The 26,204-nt window shown below is 43.9% G+C and overlaps 1 protein-coding gene across 4 annotated transcripts in view; it reads right to left on the reverse strand.

The window, feature by feature from the left end:
- Window positions 1-26,204, reverse strand: part of LOC135522104 (oxidation resistance protein 1-like) — a 155,674-nt gene that overhangs the window by 32,857 nt on the left and 96,613 nt on the right. For 3 of the 4 annotated variants that reach the window (XM_064948066.1, XM_064948064.1, XM_064948065.1), the window contains 2 exons: window positions 13,191-13,276; window positions 668-775 (listed from right to left, as the gene is read on the reverse strand). In XM_064948066.1, the coding sequence (XP_064804138.1) occupies window positions 668-775; window positions 13,191-13,276 (194 nt within the window). The remainder of the gene's footprint in view (window positions 1-667; window positions 776-13,190; window positions 13,277-26,204) is intronic. The other variant, XM_064948067.1, reaches the window with a different exon arrangement.

Below are 26,204 nucleotides of genomic sequence, written 5' to 3' on the forward strand. Positions count from 1 at the left end.
GAGGAGACATTGAGCCCAGCAAAATTGCTTTATCGGGATTCTGCTCTGTAGCTACAGAACGAAACAATCCAAAACTAAGTAGAAGTGGGAGGCGCTATCTGAACTTTGTCCAATAAGACATGCTTGTTTTTTTGTTTTCTGTTATCAAACGTTTTACTCCTAATGAACAGGACCCATGAAGTTGTATCTTTTGAATGGTATTGCCTGAGGACTGGAGGGATTTCAACACTCTGTTTCCCATGACACAGATGTCTTAGTGGAATAAACACACAGATTGTTTTAACTCTTGTGAGTGGTTAGTAGTGACACCAGTATATGCCATTGACAGAATCAGTGGGAAGAGAGAGCAGGGATGAGGAGTGGGTGAGTGTTAGAGGTTGTGGCATGGAGGATAGATGCAGTGAGAGAGACACACCACGCATGAGTGTAGTAGATTGGTGTTTCCCCATCCATTCCTCAGGGAACTCCTCCAGGACTGTACATTTGTGTTACAGCCCAGTATTAGCACACTTGGTTCAACCTAATCAAGGGGTTTGTGACTACCGTAGTTTACTATTTGAATAAGGGGTGCTAGTGTGAGGCTGGAACAAAAATGTGCTGCCCAGGGGATCTCTGAAAGGAAGGGACTGGGAACCAGTGATGGGTGTACAGTAGATTGTGTTCACACCTGGCCAGGACAGATGGCTCTGGAGAACAGCTTGTTGAGCTGAACCAGCTCGTTGGGTGTGGTGTCAAACTTGAGCGCTATGTTGTTCAGTGTGTCCCGCGTCTCCACCTGGAGGACCACAAAACAGAAGAGAAGCACAGAATATCAAAAATCTTGTACTGTGCTGGCTGGTCCTCCTGGGTTAGACTGAGTCCCACAGGAGAAGGAGAGAAACTCTGCTGTATTATCTTCTCTCAGAGATGAACATGGACTTTGTGTGTAGCAGTGTATTCAGACTGGCTTGGTGTAGTTCAGTAGTCTATTCAGACTGGCTTGGTGTAGTGTAGTAGTGTACTGGACTGGAGATGGTGGATGTTCATTAAATAGCACCACTGACTACACTAACTGGTAAGGAAGAGCATATGTTTACATGAATGTCAATATGGGCCTTGTTTCACCATATGACCTTACTCACATGATACCAACCCACCAGGCAAACACCTGACGCACACATTCAATCATCATCCAGTTTGATTGAAATCTTAGTATATTTGGCCCAGTGGATAAACAAACTTAGTAAAGGGGGACACAGGACGTAATTTACATACATTACACTATAGGCCTACAGCTTGTGACACTCGGATGCAGACCGAGTGTCACAGATATAACAGCCTGTGTGGGTTGACATTGAGGCAGACTGGCAACTATTCGATCTACTTCCTGTAGCCAGCTGTGTCCTTTAAAGTGCATTAGCCAGATTCTTCTGGTAGCTATATAACTGCACTACAGAGATATGTGTCTGAGCTGGTAAATAACTCACAAGTCCTGTGGGGTTCTGCTTACCAACTAACGATGACAGGGATGTCAAGAACTCCTAGTTTGTGGGAGAGGGGGCTCGTGGGAGAGGCAGGAGAACAGAACAGTGTGTGTGGTGTGTGTGTGTGTGTGTGTGTGTGTGTGTGTGTGTGTGTGTGCTGCTGACAGTGACTGAGTTGTATAATGGTGGATCATGGTGATGTCATGAGATTGGCTCAGTCAGGTGACTTCATAGGACAGAAGAAGGAAACAATTCAAAACAACATGGAGGAATGTCATTGTCTGCTCTTCTAAACTTGTAAGATAAACAACTTCTCCCCAGACAGGAGGACAGTCTTGGGCCTGGACGGAAAGACAGAAAAACGCACACACATGCCACACACGCACACCATGTACACACGCACCCTCACACACAGTCATAAGCAATGCAAGCATATATTAACGTGAGCGTCAGACACACAAGTCAACAGACACATTGGAAAATGAATAAAGCGGGAATATTGTGTCAGTGACAGTCACATATGACACCAACCAAATCATTTTCAAATTCTACAAACACAGAAGAAACAGAAGAATACAGAAATACAGAGAAATACAGAAGCTCAAATATAAAAACAGAAGTTCAGCCAAACCACAACGGCCATGTTGCATGCGCGAGCGTTGCAAAATAAATGTACACATACATTGTGAACTAGCATCTAAAATAGTCCTTGGTTCTATTTGAGAGACTCCACGCTCTGCAAGTCCCATCCTTATTGGATATCAGTTATTGAAGGTCTTTGCGCTGTCAGCAACTGTAATTCGGCTGGAGACACAGAATATTCTCTTCCTAGTCCATTGTGGATTGATACAGTTTATTCAATAGCATAGGCTAAAGTAATAAGGAATAGCAACAGTAAAGAAAACACATCCAGTGTTTGATCAACACGTTTGGAGGGTTGACAGTCAACATTGTTGTAACTGACTTCAATAAGTATTGGCCTTTACGCATCGCACTTCTCCTCAAATAAAAAATATTAGGCTCCAGTAATTTGAATATGTTTGGAGGAGCGCGTCTTAGGCATATAGACTACATGGAGTTTTTTTTAGGCATATAGACTACATGGAGGGTTTTTTAGGCATATAGACTACATGGAGGTTTTTTTAGGCATATAGACTACATGGAGGTTTTTTTAGGCATATAGACTACATGGAGGGTTTTTTAGGCATATAGACTACATGGAGGGTTTTTTAGGCATATAGACTACATGGAGGGTTTTTTAGGCATATAGACTACATGGAGGGTTTTTTAGGCATATAGACTACATGGAGGATTTTTTAGGCATATAGCCTACATGGAGGGTTTTTTAGGCATATAGCCTACATGGAGGGTTTTTAGGCATATAGACTACATGGAGGGTTTTTTAGGCATATAGCCTACATGGAGGGTTTTTTAGGCATATAGCCTACATGGAGGTTTTTTTAGGCATATATCCAACATGGAGGATTTTTTAAGCATATAGCCCACATGGAGTTTTTTTTATGCATATAGCCAAAATGGAGGTTTTTTTATGCACATCCTAAAAAATGAGAGGAGCTGGATAAAACAATGTACAATAGGCTACATAGATATAAAGTGGATGATCCCAAACTAGATTTACTTCAAAGCTGTGTCACGAGCCATATCCTTTATGATAGTCTTGGCTACCTGGTGAATGCAATGGGCAGGACAAATAAAAGTACCTTAATTGAGAGGAGGGGAGGCTATGCTTGGTTTTTAATCAAATGAAACGAAATGGGTTTACGGGAACAAAAGTCACATCTCCGACACTGATCCTCAACACGGGGGCCCCTCAGGGGTGCGTGCTTAGTCCCCTCCTGTACTCAAATAAAATAAAATGTTATTGGTCACATACACATGGTTAGCAGATGATAATGCGAGTGTAGCGAAATGCTTGTGCTTATAGTTCAGACCATGCAGTAATATCTAACAAGTAATCTAACAATACTCCCTGATCACCCACGAAAGCATGGCCAAGCACAACGCTAACACCATCATTAAGTTTGCTGCCAACACAACAGTTGTAGGCCTGATCACTGACAACGATGAGACAGCCTATAGGGAGGAGGTCAGGGACCTGGCAGTGTGGTGCCAGGACAACAACCTCTTCCCTCAACGTGAGCAAGACAAAAGGAGATGATCGTGGACTACAGGAAAAAGAGGGTCGGACACGCCCCCCATTCACATTGATGGGCCTGTAGTGGAGCAGGTCGAGAGTTTCAAGGTCCTTGGTGTCCACATAACCAACAAACTATCATGGTCCAAACACACCAAGAAAGTTGTGAAGAGGGCATGACAACGGATTTTCCCCCTCAGGAGTCTGAAAAGATTTGACATAGGTCCCCAGATCTTCAAAAAGTTCAACAGCTGTACCATTAAGAGCATCCTGACCGGTTGCATCACCACGTGGAACGGCAACTGCTCGGCCTCCGACCATAAGGCGCTACAGAGGGTAGTGCGTACAGGACAGTACATCAGTGGGGCCAAACTTCCTGCCATTTAGGACCTATATACTAGGCGGTCAGATGAAGGCCCAAAACCCCAAAAATGTTGAAGTCATAGATTGTTCTCTCTGCTACTGCATGGCAAGCAGTACCTGAGCGCCAAGTCTGTGTCCAAAAGGCTCCTTCTACCCCCAAGCCATAAGACTGCTGAACAACTAATCAAATAGCCCCCTGGAGAATTTGCATTGACCCCCCCTTTGTTTTTACAACGCTGCTACTCACTGTTTATTATCTATGAACAGTCACTTTACCCCTACCTCGACTACCTGTACCCATGCTCATTGACTTCAGTTTTTATTTTTTAACTTTAGTTTATTTAGTAAATATTTTCTTAACTCTATTTTAGCATCACAGTAAGGTCTATTTGGCGCATGTGACAAATAAAATGTGATATCTTGCATTCCATGTGCATATGGGCACTGTGCGTCATGGCTGGATAGGCTGCGCCTCCGCTCTCAAAATCCATGCCATAACCAATCGTGTTACCGCTAAGTCCAGCTTTTGGTTGATTTTAAATATCCCCACCAGCGTTACCTGAAATTGGCCCTTTGGCGCACGTTTTTAAGGACACACCTCAGACATTGCCACCCCTTCCATCTCAGTGCAAGTGAGCTCATATAAGACAGCTAAATGACCAATCCTGGTGCAAGGGTTAGAAAACAGAAGAGTGCCAGCTTTAACGGATCAAAACTGCAAAAGAGCGTGTGTTTGACAACTGCACTGGCTAAACACCAGCAGAAAATAGAGCCCACAATGTTCATGTCCCAGGACAAACTAGCTAGCAACAGTTAGCTAACTAAATTGTCCATGAATGTTTCATGTGTGTTTAGAACTGACACAAAATTAATATAATTGATTCACAGTTGATTTTGGTATTTTAACCGTGTCATCAACCCATCTGGTGGGGATAGATAAAATCAACATGATGACGCACGCATGGCTGATGTAGTCAGCATGTTAGCAACCATGGACCTCTATCTGTGTGTGGTGTTAGGAAGGAGTGACTAAAAACTTCAATATGACCCGACTAAATTTCACATAGAAATATGAATTATATATATGTCATTGAAAGCAAGTCTAAAAAGCTGTACATTTGTTCTATGTGCGCTATTTCTATGCTACCTGTTTAAGTATCCTTTACTTTTGCTTTTGTACACCAGCTTCAAACAGCTGAAAATACAATATTTTTTGTTATTGAAAATATATTTCACAGCGGTTAAGATGGTACAACGATTCTCTACACTGCTTGTTTTGTCAAATAATATGAAATTAGGCAAACTATTAGAATATATGCTACCAGGAAAGGGCGGCGTGATCTATTCATATTGCACCTTTAATTATACTATACACCCTGTTTCTTTCACAACTTAAAATCCCAATACCATCTTTAGAAGACAACAAAACAATTCTCATCATTCCAGTGCGAACTACATGGGGAAAGTGTGAAATACTTTGTGAGATGAGGACTTCACTCACTCACTATTTTGGATGTTAACTGAACCGGACACCAAGCTAAATAATTAAAACAGAATCAATATCAAACCATGCCTGTATAAACGCTGGAAATGACAAAATGATGTAAGGAACTTTTCAATATAACCAATGAACACTCTGGCTGCATCTGAAAATGCACCCTATTTCCTATATAATGTAGTGCACTATGTTTGACCAGGGCAAGCACATGGCTCGGTCAAAAGACGTGAACTAAACTCAGCAAAAAATGAAATGTCCTCTCACTGTCAACTGTGTTTATTTTCAGCAAACTTAACATGTGTAAATATTTGAATGAACATAACAAGATTCAACAACTGAGACATAAATTGAACAAGTTCCACAGACATGTGACTAACATAAATGGAATAATGTGTCCCTGAACAAAGGGATGGGGGGGGCACCAGATTTGCCAGTTCTTGCTGTGAGATGTTACCCCACTCTTCCACAAAGGCACCTGCAAGTTCCCGGACATTGCTGGGTGGAATGACCCTAGCCCTCACCCTCCAATCCAACAGGTCCCAAACGCACAGCGTTGAGATTGCCTGTAATGACAACAAGCTCAGTCCGATGATGCTGTGACACACCGCCCCAGACCATGACGGACCCTCCACCTCCAAATCGATCCTGCTCCAGAGTACAGGCCTTTGTGTAACGCTCATTAGTTTGACAATAAACACGAATCCGACCATCACCCCTGGTGAGACAGAACCACTACTCGTCAGTGAAGAGCACTTTTTGCCAGTCCTGTCTGTTCCAGCGACGGTGGGTTTATGCCCATAGGCGACGTTGTTGCCGGTGATGTCTGGTGAGGACCTGCCTTACAACAGGCTTACAAGCCCTCAGTCCAGCCTCTCTCAGCCTATTGCGGACAGTCTGAGCACTGATGGAGGGATTGTGCGTTCCTGGTGTAACTCGGGCAGTCGTTGTTGCCATCCTGTACCTGTCCTGCAGGTGTGATGTTCGGATGTACCGATCCTGTACAGGTGTTGTTACACATGGTCTGCCACGGCGAGGACGATCCGTCCGTTCTGCCCCCTTGTGGCGCTGTCTTAGGCATCTCACAGTACGGACATTGCAATGTATTGCCCTGGCCACATCTGCAGTCCTCATACCTCCTTGCAGAATGCCTAAGGCACGTTCACGCAGATGATAAGGGACCCTGGGCATCTTTCTTTTGGTGTTTTTCAAAGTCAGTAGAAAGGCCTTTTTAGTGTCCTAAGTGTTCATAACTGTGACCTTAATTGCCTACCGCCTGTAAGCTGTTGGTGTCTTAATGACCGTTCCACAGGTGCATGTTCATTAATTGTTTATGGGTCATTGAACAAGCATGGGAAACAGTGTTTAAACCCTTTACAATCTGTGAAGTTCTTTGGATTTTTCGAATTATCTTTGAAAGACAGGGTCCTAAAAAAGGGACATTTATTTTTTTGCTGAGTTTATATAGGGAATAGGTTAATATACCAATCACTATAGCAGACTGTCACTGTCGATGACCTATCTTTTAGAACTGCCAAATCAAGAACTACTGTGATTGATTTGTAGTCTTATCCGATTTGTAACAGATGGGCTTTTACAACATATCATGTTGATGAATAAAGTGTCTTGAAAAGGAAGGCAGAGAAAGGCACTGCTGTTGATATCAGAAGCCAAACAGTTGGACTAGGAGACACCAATGATAACCACCACATTTACAGCCTTTAACATGGGCAATAACAACATCTTAAAAGTACAAGCCCAACAATAAAGGTCTACAGTATTTACAACTTTGTGTGCAGTACTTAAGAATACTTAAGAGTGGCAGTGTTAAATTAGGTGTTACTTATATTTTTTCGCAGGCGATTGAATAAAAGTCTGTCTCTTCGGACAGAAAGCCAACTCCTATTTTATCTTGTTGGGAACATAAGCAGACAGTCAATATCCACCACATACTGTTACAGTCTGTAGCTCCAACACTAATGCAGGCAGCACAGCCATTCATCCAGACTAGTTCAGCAGTAGCAGCACACTGCATTGATCCTTCCTGAGTACCATTTGCTAACATCTCATCCATGGACTATTTCTTTTTAGCCTTACCTCCTCATGATGGGAATCATTAATTAACAATTATAATTATTAAATGTGTATTGCCTAACTGTTAGAGTCTAACAGTTAAACAATCTAATACTAGGAGGACACGCACACACACACACACACACACACACACACACACACACACACACACACACACACACACACACACACACACACACACACACACACACACACACACACACACACACACACACACACACACACAGTATGTTACAGACATCCTGGTGACTGGTAGTGGTCACCGTGTCTGACTGAGAGGACAAACTGACTAAAGAAGGACAGACAGACAGAGCTGACTAATGGTGCCATAGAAAGACACACATGACCAAAACTCTACCCTGTGGTGGAACATCAGACTGGATCCAGACAGACCCTTGGAACAGCAGTGTGTAGCCTACCATCACGTTGATACTTGCTAGGTCAGCTATAACCTGGCCCACATACAGTAAATGCATAAAAAAATATATATAGAGACAACATTTTCTAATCCAGGGATTAATCAAGCCAATTCAATTCCCAATAAACTGATGTCAAAACTGATAGAATCCAAAACAAGGTGAAATGTGAGTCACAAAACAAGAAAAAGAGTCAATGTGCGCAATCAAACAGGAATGAATATAGATTATACGTTCTGCAAATCATCCAGAATGTAATATCAGAAGGACTATCGCTCCAGAGGCTTACAATGCAGCCTGTCTGATGAAGCCTGGATATGTGCATATGGGATGACAGTTGCCATAGCGACTTTGCCTTTACCACCCTAATGGCATGCATTGTGTGTGCCACTGCTGTGCCGTTGTTCATCATTCAGATGCCTAATTTTACAGCCATTACAACTGACAGCTAGGACAGACATTCTCCCAGTCAGAGGCAGAGGACACAGAACAGCAGTGGAAACCGTGACTCCAATTCAAGCCAAGTGTGTTGATTTTTAATCTGAGGGTATCCTGCTATTGACACACTTGTTGAATTATGCAAGAGAACATGACAACAACAGTAATTCATGAGGCAGTCTAGACAGCGCAGGTGAGTGCAGGTAAGGTAGACAGAGCAAGTGTTTGGTGGTTACAGCCCCCCCTTTATGTTAATTTAAAGATATATGCAAATACACAGTGTATTTCTGCAAATTAGGCACCTATCATTTTCTTTATTTAAAAAAAACTATAAATTACCTGAATTCCCACCAAAATTATTATTTGTCCGTGCCAGTAAAGTGTTGTATGTGCTATAACTCAGTCAATATCTGATGGATTATAACAATGTAAAAAGTTGGGCGTATCTTCATCCATTGCCCAACTGTTGCATCTATTAGAATTGTTTTAAAAAACGTTAAAACATTTGGATAACCATTGCTATTTAAACATTTGAACTAGGGGCCGATGCATATGGTGATTCATTACATCCCTTATAGGAACCATATGGGCCACATACATTGGTATTGAAGAAGCTAACAGAACAGTACATTGCCATGACTACTACATCTCCAATAAGCAGGGTGCTATAGTAAGATAGTGGAGCTGCAGTACATGCGTTGACATTTGACTGCTGCTCCTCAGAGTTGTTATTGTGACAGAGTGGTTGGTGACAGTGCTGATGACTGACCTCTCCTCTCCCTCATTCATACAGATGTGAAAAGCCTGAAACAGTGAGCCCATTCTGGTCCCCCCCCACCACCACCACCACACCAGTGTGAATAATGCTATCAATAGGAGTGATTGTGAGGATCGAGTCCCCCACTGACTGACTCATCTATTTCTAGTGATCAATTCATCACACACACATGCACGCAAACACACACACACGCACGCATGCGCACACACACACACACACACACATACACACACACACACACACACAATTCAGTCCCATTCAAAATCCTACTTTCCCTAACCCCTAACCCCTAAACCTAACCCATACTCTTACCGTAACCTTAACTTGGGGTTCCCGAGTGGCGCAGCGGTTCGAGACCCTGGTTCGATCCCGGGGCTGCATTGGGAGTCCCATAGGGAGGTGCACAATTGGCCCAGTGTCTCCCGGGTTGGAGGGTGTGGCCGGGGTAGGCCCGTCATTATAAATAAGAACTTGTTCTTAACTGACTTGCCTCGTTAAATAAAGGTAAATTAAATTAAAATGAACCCCAACCTTAACCCAAAAACCTAACCCTAGCTCCTAAAACTAACCTTAGCTCTGCCTTTCATGTTCTCCCACCCTCTCCACACCAGCCTGATGTACAATATAGAAACAGGGCAGAAAGTTGCAATAGGCCCGTGCAACCCAAGGTTTGATACCAGCATAAACAGAAACCCTCTTAATCCTAACCCTTGACGTAATTCTAACCAAAACCCCATATAAATAGCATCTGACCTTTTGGGGACTAACAAAATGTCCCCAGTTGGTCTTTAATTATTTGTTACTTTTATTTCTTGTTGTTATTATTATATATATTTTTAACTGCATTGTTGGTAAGGGCTTGTAAGTAAGCATTTCAAATACCTGTTGTATTCGGCGCATGTGGCAAATAAAATTTGATTGGATTTGATTTTTGATTTGGTCATATTTTTGTTGGTTTACTATTCTTGTGGGCACTTCTGGTGCCCACACACACGCACACACACACAAATACACACACGCACACGCACACCCACCCACCCACACCCACACACACCCACCCACCCACACCCACACCCACACCCACCCACCCACACACACGAACACAACCTTCTGCAGCGCGTCACAGTGTATACTACAGTCATTAGGAGGCCTTACCTCACACTGTGGTGAAGTACCACACAACTAGAACATGTCATTAGTCATTAACTACAGACACATTAAAACGTCTCCCACCGTTGATGTAGGGTTGTTCCACCTCAAAAAGCACAAAAAGGATTTCAACACCTATCATCTAAGAATGTTCTGAAATTGTTTCTGTTCTTAGAAACGGATAAGACAAGCATTCCTGCAACAATATTATGTTGAAATATAATTTGATCCCTGTCTTACTCATTGTTAGATTTTGGGGTCCAAATTGGATGTTATGTACTATATTTATTGAATATTATATGAATCCTATAATTTTAAAAGGCCAATTTAGGTGCAATTCAATTAGCGTAATTTTTTTATTTTTTTATTTTACCTTTATTTAACCAGGCAAGTCAGTTAAGAACAAATTCTTATTTTCAATGACAGCCTAGGAACAGTGGGTTAACTGCCTGTTCAGGGGCAGAACGACAGATTTCTACCTTGTCAGCTCAGGGATTTGAACTTGCAACCTTCCGGTTACTAGTCCAACACTCTAACCACTAGGCTATATTTCAACAAAATAGCATTGCAGGAATGCTAATCTTATCTGTTTCTTAACACATAAACGATTTCAGAACAATCTGGGATGGTGGGTGTCATGGCTTGCTGTAATTACATGGAACAACAATGTAGTCCATTCCATTCCCCTCTACTTCCTGGAGTTCAAATAAACACCATTTTTAATTGGCTGAAGGTCAGCCAATAGGTGTGCCCATCAGAATGAGAAGGCAAATATTGAGGTTTATTTTTATGTCTAAAACAAGAGGGATCACAATATTTGATAAAGGGACAAAGCCTCCCTTTTCTTTGCTGTAGGCACCAGGCAGCGGATTATAAACGTATCTATCTGGTGAGAACGGATGGAAACAGTAGCCGTCCGTCCCCAGGCCCAGTGCAGCACAGCACAGCACAGTTTGGAAGATCAGTTTAAGATAAAGCTGCTTCTCAATCACTGGGAAAGTTTCCATGCATCTAGGGCTATCTCGTAGGACGGGTGCTGTGTGTGTGTACGTCTCTGTGTACGCACGTGTGTGTGTGTGTGTGTGTATGTGTGTGTGTGCGTGTGCGTGCGTGTGTGTGTGAGGGATGGAGGCAGCCATGCCACACAACCTTAAACACTCGCTAAGGGCGGCGTTTGAGCATGTCATGACTGGAAACTTCACACAACCGCTGGCATGGGTCCCTCCATCCGTCACAATATTATCTGGGATCCCTCCAGAGAGAAAGAGAGAGCGTATAGAGAGAGAGAACGAGGATAGAGGGAGAAACAGAGAGAGAGGAGAGAGCGTATAGAGAGAGAGAATGAGGAAAGAGGGAGAAACAGAGAGAGAGGAGAGAGCGAGAGACAAGGGGGGTGCGTGCTGCTGTGTGAGTGAGATTTAATGAGCATATTTTCCCTGAATCCAATGTTTATCCACTGTAACACCCCCCCCCTCCCTCTCTCTAACATCAGTCCATGACAAACTGTCTTTGCTTTTACAAATATCTAGTCCTGTCCTGCCATTGTACACTTTTCATGCCCCAGCATAAAACAACTGGCTTGTCAAATCACCTGTGGCACAGAGAGACAGTTAGGTCTGTTCTGGGGGGAAGTGGTGAGAGCGGATGAGAGGTGGGGGTAGGGGCTGTTCTGAATGTCACCTGTATAAAATGTGTCAAATGCAACAGCAACACCAGCGATAAAAGAAAGCATTGGGAGCACGCACGCAATTACTGCTGAATCAAAGCAGCAGAGCTTAAAAGAGAGAAAATATTTGGTTGAGAAAAATGTCCCTGGATGCTGAACCATGTCATCAAACAAGGTGGAAATCAATGTGCTGGCTAAATGATAGATGACCACCAGTTTTCCGTCCCTCCCTCCTCTCCTCTCCTCTCCTCTCCTCTCCTCTCCTCTCCTCTCCTCTCCGTGGCCAGGCTGATCGAGCTCCACAGCATTCTGCCACACATGCAGTGTTACCAGGGAGAGAAGAGAAGAGAGAAACCTGTCTGACTGAACCTGGATTTGAGGGTCATTTCAAGAACACTACCAGCCAAAGCAGCAGCAGACTCCATTTTCAGATCATCCGGATACGGGTCTGTCTGTCTCTGTCTCACTCTCACACACAGCAGAGATGGCAAATGAATAGCAATGACAACACCAGGTGGAAGGTCATTCGTAAACAGTGGTGGAATGCTCGCTGCTAAGCACCACGCAGAATGAACTGAATTACATATAGACTACACATTCTGACTGAGTGTCTCGCTCTCTCGGTTCTCCTCTGGCCAGAAACGTACATATGTACACAGCTACAATCCTCTCTCTTCCTTTACATCCAAATGCAGAATGGAGCAGGATTGATATACATGTCTAATCTATTAGAATAGATTTCCATCATACGGTAGAGAGGCAATAGCTCTGGCTGGTCATACACAGTCCCCCTTTACGTAAACAGACATTGAACGATGCACATGTGCAACTGTAAAATACTAAACGCTTCGTTCTCTCCCTCCACACACACACACACACACACACACACACACACACACACACACACACACACACACACACACACACACACACACACACACACACACACACACACACACACACACACACACACTCACTCCTAACGATGTGAGCCAGCATGGCCAGGTTGCTTTTCATAACACAACATAATAACACAGCACCACAACAGCAGCTATTACTCAGACTAGGGCAACAGCCAGTAGACACACAGAGCAGCACAGCAGCAGCAGGAGCAGTAAAAAGCATTAAAACACCCAGACAGAGAGGACACAGTCTGAAACCCTGTTTACTTACAGCATACTCAATGGTTCCTTTGGGTCTCTGGAACGACATGCGTCTGCTGCCATCCTTCTTCTCTTGACTCTTCTTCTGGCTGGTATCTGAAAGCAAGCGAGGCAAGGTACGCATTATGTTCATGTTCCTCTCTCTCCCCAGCTTGCCTTGTCACAAGCCGCCGTTTCCCAGCCACACGGGTAGACAGCTCATTCGTCAACAGTGAGTGTGCGAGCCAGTCAGCCTGCGATGTGAGCGGAGTGGAGCCTCTTTCTCTCTCCCTCTCCTCACAAGCTCTCGCTGTCTCTCCTCCTCTCTCACTCTCCTACTCTCTCTTGTTCCCTCTCTCTCTCTCTCTCTCTGTAGCCCTCCACCACGCAGCACAATGACATGCGTTGATTCTAGTTCACCTTGCCTTCTGCTGCTGGCTCTCCTCTCACAGCAGACACACAGCACCTTGACCTCCATGAGGACCTGAGGAGAGGAGGAGGGGATGGAGCTGGGAGGATTGGGAGGGAGATAGCAGAGAGGGGGCTGAAGGAAGGAGGCAGAATCTGTGAACTTGGACGAGGAGTGGAGCTGGGGCTGGGGGAGACAGGAGCGGGTCGTGACTCGGGTATTCTATGGGGTATCTTACTGGGGCTTGGGGTATAGGGCTGGATCTGAAATCACAGGGATGGGGCTGGAAGAGAGCAGGGGCAGAGGGCTGGGGGTAGAAGGCTTACGGTACAGTACAGAGCACATCCTCTCTCTCAGTCGGCTAGGTTCCCCCCATTATGTTCAGTATACAGGCTATGCAGCAGATCAGATCAGAAGCCTAACACGTCCTTAACTTCTTCTGTTTTTGTCACCGAGCAGCTCGGGCTGAAACAAATGAGTCATTCGACATGCAGCCATTCTATTTCTGGGGCTCAGGACTCACTGCACTGAAGAGGGGGAGAGGAAGAGGAGCTGCTTCAGGTGGAGCTGTAGCCATGACTCCACTCAGTATTCACCATGATAGGCAATGTAGTAGGTTTAATGTTTGCAGTCTGTCAAATGGATCATAAAGCCTGAGATAGCTTTGGCGATCAGACGTGCATTGAAGCATTCGGTATGGTGTCTCTGCTGTCTGGTTTGGTTTATTTGACACCCCACTACTACAGTTGTATAACAGCAGTGTATCTGACATGAAACTCTGTTACATATTGTTTCAGGTCATAGACATAACACTAATGTGATACTGAAACACTGACGTGGCGGTATGAGGGCTAAGCCAAGACCAAGAATAAATACCACCTGATTCTAAAACCAATATGAGAAAGGGAGAGAGAGAGAGGGGAGGAGGGAGGAGGAAGAGAGAGCTACAGAGAAAGCTACAGAGAGAGAGAGAGAGAGAGAGGGGGAGCGGGGAGGAGGAGAGAGAGCTACAGAGAGAGAGCTACAGAAAGAGCAGAAAGAAAGATACAGAGAGAAAGAGATAGAGAGGGGGAGGAAGAGAGCTACAGAGAGTGAGAGGGGAGAGTGGAGGGGAGAGGAGGAAGAGAGAGAGTGTTACAGAGAGAGCAGAAAGAAAGATACAGCGAGTGAGAGTGAGGGAGGGAGGACAAGGGGAGGGGGGAGGAAGAAGAGAGAGCTACAGAGAGAGAGCTGCAGAAAGAGCAGAAGGAAAGATACGGCGAGAGAGAGAGAGAGAGAGAGGGGGGGGGGGAGGAGGAGAAAGAGAGAGCTACAGAGAGAGAGAGCTACAGAGAGAGAGCTGCAGAGAGAGCAGAAAGAAAGATACAGCGAGAGAGAGAGAGAGCGAGAGAGAGAGAGGGGAGTTGGGAGGGGGAGAAGGAAGGTAGAGCTACAGAGAGAGCAGAAAGAAAGATACAGCGAGAAAGAGAGAGAGAGGGGAGGAGGAAGAGAGAGCTACAGAGAGAGAGGGAGGGAGGGAGAGGAGAGGGGAGGGGAGGGGGGAGGAAGAGAGAGCTACAGAGAGATAGCTACAGAGAGAGCAGAAAGAGAGATACGTTAGACAGAGACCAAGTCGAGAGATACATTTAGAGAGAGACTAGAAAGAGAGGTAGGGGGAGAGACTCAGAGCTCCATTCACAGCAGCAGGGTGTTAGTGAGGGAGAGAATAGTCTAAATTTGAACCTCAACATGGACTGTGATGATGTGCCATCAGAAACACAGCTATTTCTTCACACTGGGAGCAGAGCAGAACCACAAAGTTAAACAACAAAGATCATCAGATCTCAGTGGGTCTACACCACAGGAACACATGTTAACCCCTCTTACCCCTTTACAGAGAACCTGTTCACTTCTAGTAAACAGCCTGCCAGATAAACTCTGCTCTTTTCTGCTAGAGCAAGAAAAACATCCTGTACACAAAGTTATCCAGTAACAAAAATGGATATTTACAATGAATTTACCAAAATTAGATATATAGGAGACAATTGATTAAACACTGTCATCACAAATGAAGTTACTCAGTTAATCAAATGTTCTGTTTGTGTGAAACGTTGTTGCACACTAAACAACAGCATTGAATAAGTATTTGTTTTAATTGTGCAGTGCACACTGCGAATACAAGCATTGTGTTTTAGAGTATGGTGCAAGATGGCAACTAAGTGAGATGAAAGTCCCAAATAATGTGAGCAACTGTCCCTGGGGCCACAGCAAGTCTCATTAAACGATTATCTCCGCAAAAACAGTGGGTTGTGTAACACCAGATTTCACAGATGTGGGTCAAGGTCATGTTATCTCATTTAATTTGCATCTTTCTCTATCCAAAAGAAGCATAACTAAAGCAACAGCTATACCACCACAGCTGATACACTGTTGCTCTTCATTTCATGAATGGACTTGCGACAGCAGACATCCCACTCTAAATCTTTGTCATACTTCTGTCTTATTCTTTAGCACACTATCTCCTCTTACACTGTTTCAGCTGTTCAACCTTTAAAACGTACACAACCGGTCCATGTCTATGTTTATAGGGCAGCAGCCTCTGGGGCGCATGGTTGCGTAACCAGGTGGAAGCCGGCTAGTGATGGCTATTTAACAGTCAGATGGCCTTGAGATAGAGACTGAAAAACAGCTTCTCGGTCCCAGTTTTGATGCACCTGTACTGACCTCGCCTTCTTGATGATAGTGGGGTGAACAGGCTGTGGCTCGGGTGGTTGATGTCCTTGATGATCTTTTTGGCCTTCCTGTGACATCAGGCGCTGTAGGTGTCATGGAGGGCAGGCAGTGTGTTGGGCAGACCGCATCACACTCTGGAGAGCCCTGCAGTTGCGGGCGGTGCAGTTGCCGTACCAGGCAGTGATACAGCCCAACAGGATGCTCTCAATTGTGCATCTGTAAAAGTTTGTGAGGGTTTTAGCGGCAAAGCCAAATTTCTTCTTCACCACACTGTCTGTGTGGATGGTCCATTTCAGATTCTCAGTGATGTGTTCGCCATGGAACTCAAAGCTTTTCACCTTCTCTAAATGTGATCTGTTCTATGTGGATGGGGGCGTGCTCCCTCTGCTGTCTCCCGAAGTCCACGATCAGCTGCTTGGTTTTGTTGACGTTGAGGGAGAGGTTATTTTCCTGGCACCACTCCGCCAGTGTCCTTACCTCCCTAGTGGCTGTCTCATAATTGTTGGTAATAAGGCCTACAGCTGTTGTTAGTGTCTTCTATCAAAGTAATCAGACCAATTATTTTACTAAATGTTACTTTGACTATGTTTAACTGCTTCACTTAAGTAAAACAATTTAAACTTCTCCCACTACTACAAAAATACTGTTAAAGAGTTAAAGCAAGTCCCATAATCTTTCTTCATGGAATATTACAATCTAGTTCAACAACATTATCTTTGGCATTTGAAATAAAAACACAACACTGGTGCTGAGCAGTGTGTGAGTCCAGTCTTGTGACTTACTGATAGGAAGGCTGTATATTTACAAAACAATGGAGAATGGAGAGGTGAAGTGAGGGGGTGGAGAGGAGAGGTGAGGGGAGGTGAGGGGGTTGAGAGGTGGGGTGAGGAGGTGGAGGAGGGGAGGGATGGGTGAGGGGAGAGGTGAGGGGGTTGAGAGGGGAGGGAAGGGGTGGAGAAGTGAGGTGAGGGGAGGGGTGGAGAGGAGAGGTGAGGTGAGGGGGTGGAGAGGAGAGGTGTGGTGAGGGGGTGGAGAGGAGAGGTGTGGTGAGGGGGTGGAGAGGAGAGGAGAGGTAAGGGGGTGGAGAGGTGAGGTGTGGGTGGAGAGAGGTGAGGGGGTGGAGAGGTGAGTTGAGGGAAAGGTATGGTGAGGGGTTAGAGAGGGGAGGGAGATGGTGGGGTGAGGGGGTGGAGAGGAGAGGTGAGGGGTGGGGTGGAGAGGAGAGGTGAGGGGTGGAGAGCTGAGGTGAGGGGTGGAGAGGTGGGGTGAGGGGTTGGAGAGGTGAGGGTTGAGAGGAGAGGGGTGGAGAGGGGAGGGAGGGGGTGGAGAAAAGAGGTGAGGGGTGGAGAGGAGATGAGGGGGTAGAGAGGTGAGGTGAGTGGGTGGAAAGGAGAGATGAGGGGGTTCAGAGGAGAGGTGAGAGGGTGGAGAGGAGAGGTGAGGGGGTGGAGAGGGGAGAGAAGGGTCCTACTCACAGTATACTGCCATTCATGTTATTTAGCTAGGTAAGTCATGTAGCTGCTCAAGACAGGGTGTTGAGGGGTGGAGGGCACCGACTGGTAACACTTTACATTAAGTTAACTTCAGTTCTTATACCTGTGTAGTAACACTGTAATTACACCAGTCACAACATGTTGATACATAGTACCTTACAACAACAACCTCCTCCGACAGGTTCTGTATGACAGTATACAATTGAAGTCGGATGTTTACATACACTTAGGTTGGAGTAATTAAAACTCGTTTTTCAACCACTCCACAAATGTCTTGTTTACAAACTATAGTTTTGGCAAGTCGGTTAGGACATCTACTTTGTGCATGACACAAGTCATTTTTCCAACAATTGTTTACAGACAGATTATTTCACTTATAATTCACTGTATCACAATTCCGTTGGGTCAGAAGTTTACATACACTAAGTTGACTGTTCCTTTAAACAGCTTGGAAAATTCCAGAAAATGGTGTCATAGCTTTAGAAGCTTCTGATAGGCTAATTGACATCATTTGAGTCAATTGGAGGCGTACCTGTGGATGTATTTCAAGGCCTACCTTCAAACTCAGTGCCTCCTTGCTTGACACCATGGGGAAATAAAAAAAAATCACCCAAGACCTCAGAAAAAAATAATTAGACCTCCACAAGTCTGGGTCATCCTTGCGAGCAATTTCCAAACACCGGAAGGCACCACGTTCATCTGTACAAACAATAGTACGCAAGTATAAACACCATGGAATCATGCAGCCGTCATACCGCTCAGGAAGGAGACGTGTTCTGTCTCCTAGAGATGAACGCACTTTGGTGCGAAAAGTGCAAATCAATCCCAGAACAACAGCAAACGACCTTCTGAAGATGCTGGAGGAAACAGGTACAAAAGTAACTATATCCACAGTAAACAAGTCCTATATGGACATAACCTGAAAGGCCACTCAGCAAGGAAGAAGCCACTGCTCCAAAACCGGCATAAAAAAGCCAGACTACGGTTTGCAACTGACATTTTGGAGAAATGTCCTCTGGTCTGATGAAACAAAAATAGAACTGTTTGGCCATAATGACCATCGTTGTGTTAGGAGGAAAAAGGGGGAGTCTTGCAAGCCAAAGAACACCCTCCCAAATGTGAAGCGCGGGGGTGGCAGCATCATGTTGTGGGGGTGCTTTGCTGCAGGAGGGACTGGTGCACTTCACAAAATGGATGGCATCATGAGAAAGGAAAATTATGTGGATATATTGAAGCAACATCTCAAGACATCAGTTAGGAAGTTAAAGCTTGGTGGCAAATGGGTCTTCCAAATGGACAACGACCCCAAGCATACTTCGAAAGTTGTGGCAAAATGGCTTCTTCTCTAGGGTAGGGGGCAGCATTCGGAATTTTGGATGAAAAGCATGCCCAAATTAAACTACCTGCTACTCGGGCCCAGAATATATGATATGCATATAACTAGATTTGGATAGAAAACACTCTAAAGTTTCCAAAACTGTTAAAATAGTGTCTGTTAGTATAACAGAACTGATTTGGCAGGTGAAAACCTGAGAAAAATCCATTCAGGAAGTAGTTTAAAAAAGTTTTGTAGTTTTCTATTCAATGCCATTGCAGTATCCATTGACTTAGGACTCAAATTGCAATCGCCTATGCCTTCCACTAGATGTCAACAGTCTTTAGAAATTGTTTCAGGCTTGTATTCTGAAAAATGAGGGAGTAAGAGCAGTCTGAATGAGTGGACCCTGCCGTGTCACAGACCTTTTTCATGCGCACGACCGAGAGAGTGCCTTTCTTGTTTACCTTTTATATTGACAACGTTACGGTTGAAATATTATAGATTATTTAGGCTAAAAACAACCTGAGGATTGAATATAAACATCGTTTGACATGTTTCTATGATCTTTACGGATACAATTTTGATTTTTTTGTCTGCCTGTTTTGACTGAGCCTGTGGATTACTGAAGAAAACGCGCAAACAAAAAACTGAGGTTTTTGGATATAAAGAGACCATCAAAAGGAACATTCATTGAGTAAATTAATGTCTTCTGAGTGCAACCATATGAAGATCATCAAAAGTAAGGGATTAATTTTATCTCTATTTCTGACTTGTGTAACTCTTCTACTTAGCTGGTTACTGTTTGTAATGTAATTTGTCTGCTGGGCTATGTTCTCAAATAATCGTAAGGTATGCTTTCGCCCCAAAGCATTTTTTAAATCTGACACCTTGGTTGGATTCATAAGAAGTTCATCTTTAAACCTATGTAAAACATGTTTTGTTTTATGAATTTTTAGAATGAGCATTTGTGTATATGAATTTGGAGCTCTGTAATCTCACTGGATATTGGCCAGTTATGACGCTAGCATACCACATACCCTAGAGAGGTTAAGGACAACAAAGTCAAGGCATTGGAGTGGCCATCACAAAGCCCTGACCTCAATCCCATCAAAAATGTGTGGGCAGAACTGTAAAAGCTTTTTCGAGCAAGGAAGCCTATAAACCTGACTCAGTTACACCATCTCAGTCAGGAGGAATGGGCCAAAATTCCCCCAACTTCTTGTGGGAAGCTTGTGGAAGGGTACCTGAAATGTTTGACCCAAGTTAAACAATTTAAAGGCAATGCTACCAAATACTAATCGAGTGTATGTAAACTTCTGACCCACTGGGAATGTGAAGAAAGAAATAAAAGCTGAAATAAATCATTCTCTCTACTATTATTCTGACATTTTGTCACGCCCTGACCTTAGTTATCTTTGTTTTCTTTATTAAGTTGGTTTGGTCAGGGTGTGACGAGGGTGATATATGTGTTTTTGTCTTGTCTAGGGGTTTTTCTAGTCTAGGGGTTTATATGTCTATGGTGGCCTGGATTGGTCTCAATGGAATAAATGTTGTGGATCTTAATGTTTTTCCTCATAATCCTGGACTATCGGACAACCATTTTATTACGTTTACAATTGCAACAAATAATCTGCTCAGACCCCAACCAAGGAACATCAAAAATCATGCTATAAATTCACAGACAACACAAAGATTCCTTGATGTCCTTCCAGACTCCCTCTGTCTACCCAAGGACGCCAGAGGACAAAAATAAGTTAAACCACCTAAATGAGGAACTCAATTTAACCTTGCGCAATACCCTAGATGCAGTTGCACCCCTAAAAACTAAAAACATTTCTCATAAGAAAGTAGCTCCCTGGTATACAGAAAATAACCGAGCTCTGAAGCAAGCTTCCAGAAAATTGGAACGGAAATGGTGCCACACCAAACTGGAAGTCTTCCGACTAGCTTGGAAAGACAGTACCGTGCAGTATCGAAGAGCCCTTACTGCTGCTCGATCATCCTATTTTTCCAACTTAATTGAGGAAAATAAGAACAATCTGAAATTCCTTTTTGATATTGTCGCAAAGCTAACTAAAAAGCAGCATTCCCCAAGAGAGGATGGCTTTCACTTCAGCAGTAATAAATTCATGAACTTCTTTGAGGAAAAGATCATGATTATTAGAAAGCAAATTACGGACTCCTCTTTAAATCTGCGTATTCCTTCAAAGCTCAGTTGTCCTGAGCCTGCACAACTCTGCCAGGACCTAGGATCAAGAGAGACACTCAAGTGTTTTAGTACTATATCTCTTGACACAATGATGAAAATAATCATGGCCTCTAAACCTTCAAGTTGCATACTGGACCCTATTCCAACTAAACACTGAAAGAGCTGCTTCCTGTGCTTGGCCCTCCTATGTTGAACATAATAAACGGCTCTCTATCCACCGGATGTGTACCAAACTCACTAAAAGTGGCAGTAATAAAGCCTCTCTTGAAAAAGCCAAACCTTGACCCAGAAAATATTAAAAATTATCGCCTATATCGAATCTTCCATTCCTCTCAAAATTTTTAGAAAAGCCTGTTGCGCAGCAACTCACTGCTTTCCTGAAGACAAACAATGTATAACAAAATGCTTCAGTCTGGTTTTAGACCCCATCATAGCACTGAGACTGCACTTGTGAAGGTGGTAAATTACCTTTTAATGGCATCAGACCGAGGCTCTGTATCTGTCCTCGTGCTCCTAGACCTTAGTGCTGCTTTTGATACCATCGATCACCACATTCTTTGAGAGTTTGGAAACCCAAATTGGTCTACACGGACAAGTTCTGGCCTGGTTTAGATGTGTGTCAGTTTGCTACAATGAAGACCTGTGTGAGGTCACTGTGAGAGATGGAGTGATGTACACAGTGGGGTTATGTGTGTCTACAAAGGTATTGTGTTGCTGTGAGTCTGTTTTGTGCTCAGGGTTGAATGGGAAAGGCTGGGGAAGGGTTGGAAACAGTGATGGTATGTGGCGATTAGGGGAATGCAGGTATCTGTCGGAAAGATATCAGTTTGTCTCTGTGAATGGTTTGTCCTCTGACAAATCAACTGTAAATTTTGGTGTTCCTCAAGGTTCCGTTTTAGGACCGCTATTGTTTTCACTATATATTTTACCTCTTGGGGATGTCATTCGAAAACATAATGTTAACTTTCACTGCTATGCGGATGACACACAGCTGTACATTTCAATGAAACATGGTGAAGCCCCAAAATTGCCCTCGCTAGAAGCATGTATTTCAGACATAAGGAAGTGGATGGCTGCAAACGTTCTACTTTTCAACTCGGACAAAACAGAGATGCTTGTTCTCGGTCCCAAGAAACAAAGAGATCTTCTGTTGAGTCTGACAATCAATCAGTCGTCTCAAATAAAACTGTGAAGGACCTCGGCGTTACTCTGGACCCTGATCTCTCTTTTGAAGAACATATCAAGACTGTTTCAAGGACAGCTTTTTTCCATCTACGTAACATTGCAAAAATCAGACACTTTCTGTCCAAAAATGATGCAGAAAAATGAATCCATGCTTTTGTCTCTTCTAGGTTAGACTACTGCAATGCTCTTCTTTCCGGTAACCCGGATAAAGCACTAAATAAACTTCAGTTAGTGCTAAATACGGCTGCTAGAATCCTGACTAGAACCAAAAAATGTGATCATATTACTCCAGTGCTAGCCTCCCTACAATGGCTTCCTGTCAAGGCAAGGGCTGATTAAGGTTTTACTGCTAACCTACAAAGCATTACATGGGCTTGCTCCTACCTATCTTTCTGATTTGGTCCTGCCGTACATACCTACACGTATGCTACGGTCACAAGACGCAGGCCTCTTAATTGTCCCTAGAATTTCTAAGCAAACAGCTGGAGGCAGGGCTTTCTCCTATAGAGCTCCATTTTTATGGAATGGTCTGCCTACCCATGTGAGAGACGCAAACTCGGGCTCAACCTTTAAGTCTTTACTGAAGACTCATCTCTTCAGTGGGTCATATGATTGAGTGTAGTCTGGCCCAGGAGTGTGAAGGTGAACGGAAAGGCTATGGAGCAAAGAACCGCCCTTGCTGTCTCTGCCTGGCCTGTTCCCCTCTTTCCACTGGGATTCTCTGCCTCTAACCCTATTACAGAGGCTGAGTCACTGGCTTACTAGGGCTCTTTCATACCGTCCCTAGGAGGGGTGCGTCACTTGAGTGGGTTGAGTCACTGATGTTATCTTCCTGTCTGGGTTGGCCCCCCTCTTGGATTGTGACGTGGCGGAGATCTTTGTGGGCTATACTTGGCCTTGTCTCAGGATGGTAAGTTGGTGGTTGAAGATATCCCTCTAGTGGTGTGGGGGCTGTGCTTTGGCAAAGTGGGTGGGGTTATATCCTTCCTGTTTGGCCCTGTCCGGGTGTGTCATCGGATGAGGCCACAGTGTCTCCTGACCCCTCCTGTCTCAGCCTCCAGTATTTATGCTGCAGTAGTTTATGTGTCGGGGGGCTAGGGTCAATTTGTTATATCTGGAGTACTTCTCCTGTCCTATCCGGTGTCCTGTGTGAATTTAAGTATTCTCTCTTTCTTTCTCTCTCTCTGAGGACCTGAGCCCTAGGACCATGCCTCAGGACTGCCTGACATGATGACTCCTTGCTGTCCCCCAGTCCACCTGGCCATGCTGCTGCTCCAGTTTCAACTGTTCTGCCTGTGATTATTATTATTTGACCATGCTGGTCATTTATGAACATTTGAACATCTTGGCCATGTTCTGTTATAATCTCCACCCGGAACAGCCAGAAGAAGACTGGCCACCCCACATAGCCTGGTTCCTCTCTAGGTTTCTTCCTAGGTTTTGGCCTTTCTATGTAGTTTTTCCTAGCCACTGTGCTTCTACACCTGCATTGCTTGCTGTTTAGGCTGAGTTTCTGTACAGCACTGAGATATCAGCTGATGTACGAAGGGCTATATAAATAAATTTGATTTATCGTTGTCTCTGATTGGGAACCATATTTAGGTAGCCATAATCCTTGGTTTCTCTGTGGGTTATTGTTTATGGGTAGTTGCCTGTGTATGCACTCGTTGTATATAGTGTCTTGTTTTTTGTATAGTTTGTTTACGTGTTCTTTGTTTTCATTAAAGAAGAATGTATTCTAATCACGCTGCGCTTTGGTCTCCTCTATACAATGAACGTGACACATTTCACATTCTTAAAATAAAGTGGTGATCCTAACTAACCTAGGACAGGGCATTTTTACTGGGATTAAATGTCAGGAATTGTGAAAAACTGAGTAAAATGTATTTGGCTAAGGTGTATGTAAACTTCTTACTTCAACTGTATATAAGGTGAGACATGGCGTTGGCTTCCCTGACTCTAACGGGACGATAACAGCACGGCAGCCATTGTAATGAATATGCAATTGGCTTAGTGAGCTGTCAAAATACACACAGGAAGCACACAGTGACAGCCCACATCCCTTGGCTAACACCCTCTCACCCTCTCTTTCTTTCTCCCTATTTCTCTCCCTCTGCATTATGCAGTCAGTTTTCCCCTGTATTCAGCACCATCACCGCCACCACCCAGTATAACCAAATGTTGCTGGAGCAGCACTTTGTGTTGTGTCAGGACAGGGAGGGGAGCAGACCAGTCCCTCCCTTCATCCTGCCTCTGCCCCGTCATTAACACTGGTTCCAGGTCAATAAATCAAACCCTGATGCTGTCACAGGCTCAGTGAGTGTCACCCCATCCAGACTGTCTCATTAGCACTCACTCCAGGGCGACTAATCACACCATGATCTCTCCATCGGCTCCTGGGTTATTGCCTTGTGTGAAATGTTCCGTTGGTAAATCAAGTTACTATTTATTTATTTATTGGTTAAAAAAAGGCATGTTTTTCTGTCTCCCGAATACAGTAGCTAGATTATATATACAGTATTTAGCCATTTTTTAAAATGAAATAATTAAGAGAATACTTCTAACATTTTAACATACATTTAGATATCACATGTATAATTTTTATTAAATCTTTAGATACATAGAAATGTGAGGAAGGAATATACACAAAAACCTTAATAACTATATAATAACAATGTTCTTGATACCTGGGGCTTGTGCTTATGAACATTCCACAGTAATACTGTATGTATAGTCACTGAAAAGGCCCCTGGTCTGCTGGTGGGTCAAGGACCAGAGGACCCCAGTAATCTAAATCAAATCAAATGTATTTATATAGCCCATCTTACATCAGCTGATATCTCAAAGTGCTGTACAGAAACCCAGCCTAAAACCCCAAACAATGCAGGTGTAGAAGCTTGGTGGCTTGGAAAAACTCCCTAGAAAAGCCAAAACCTAGGAAGAAACCTAGAGAGGAACCAGGCTATGTGGGGTGGCCAGTCCTCTTCTGGCTGTGCCGGGTGGAGATCATAACAGAACATGGCCAAGATGTTCAAATGTTCATAAATGACCAGCATGATCAAATAATAATAACCTACTCTAGACTACCCAGACCAAAGCTATATTCCCACCAATAACCATACTAGCATACTGCTCAGAATTAAGCAATGAATTTGACATGCACTCTACATAAGTAGACTACTGTAGAATGCATGTGGACACAGGAACATAACCCTTTATGCCTGTGGATCAATGCTGTAGGAGAAGGAGCTCACCTGTTGATCCTATGACTCTCTGCATTTCTGACTGCTGCATGTCCAACAAAAAGCAACCTCTCAGGTTACAGCCGGAATCAATACCCTGAGGTGAGGAGAAGTGATGAGCTCAGCTAAAAGGAGAACCACAAACTCTGCAGTATCTCTCTCTACTGATCCTCAGGGAGCCAATGTCACTCAGCAGCCAGCCAGGCCTTGGTCAGAAGAAAGTAAGTATCACAAATTGACCCTCTCTCCCTAGTCTGCTATCTCCACTGGACTCACCACCATCCTAGCTGAAATCTTTTTATTATTTTTTTTATTTATATTTTACCTTTATTTTACTAGGCAAGTCAGTTAAGAACAAATTCTTATTTTCAATGACGGCCTAGGAACAGTGGGTTAACTGCCTGTTCAGGGGCAGAACGACAGATTTTGTACCTTGTCAGTTCGGGGATTTGAACTTGCAACCATTCAGTTACTAGT

The sequence above is a fragment of the Oncorhynchus masou genome, chromosome 30 (genome assembly GCF_036934945.1).
Source record: "Oncorhynchus masou masou isolate Uvic2021 chromosome 30, UVic_Omas_1.1, whole genome shotgun sequence".
Lineage (NCBI taxonomy): Eukaryota > Metazoa > Chordata > Actinopteri > Salmoniformes > Salmonidae > Oncorhynchus > Oncorhynchus masou.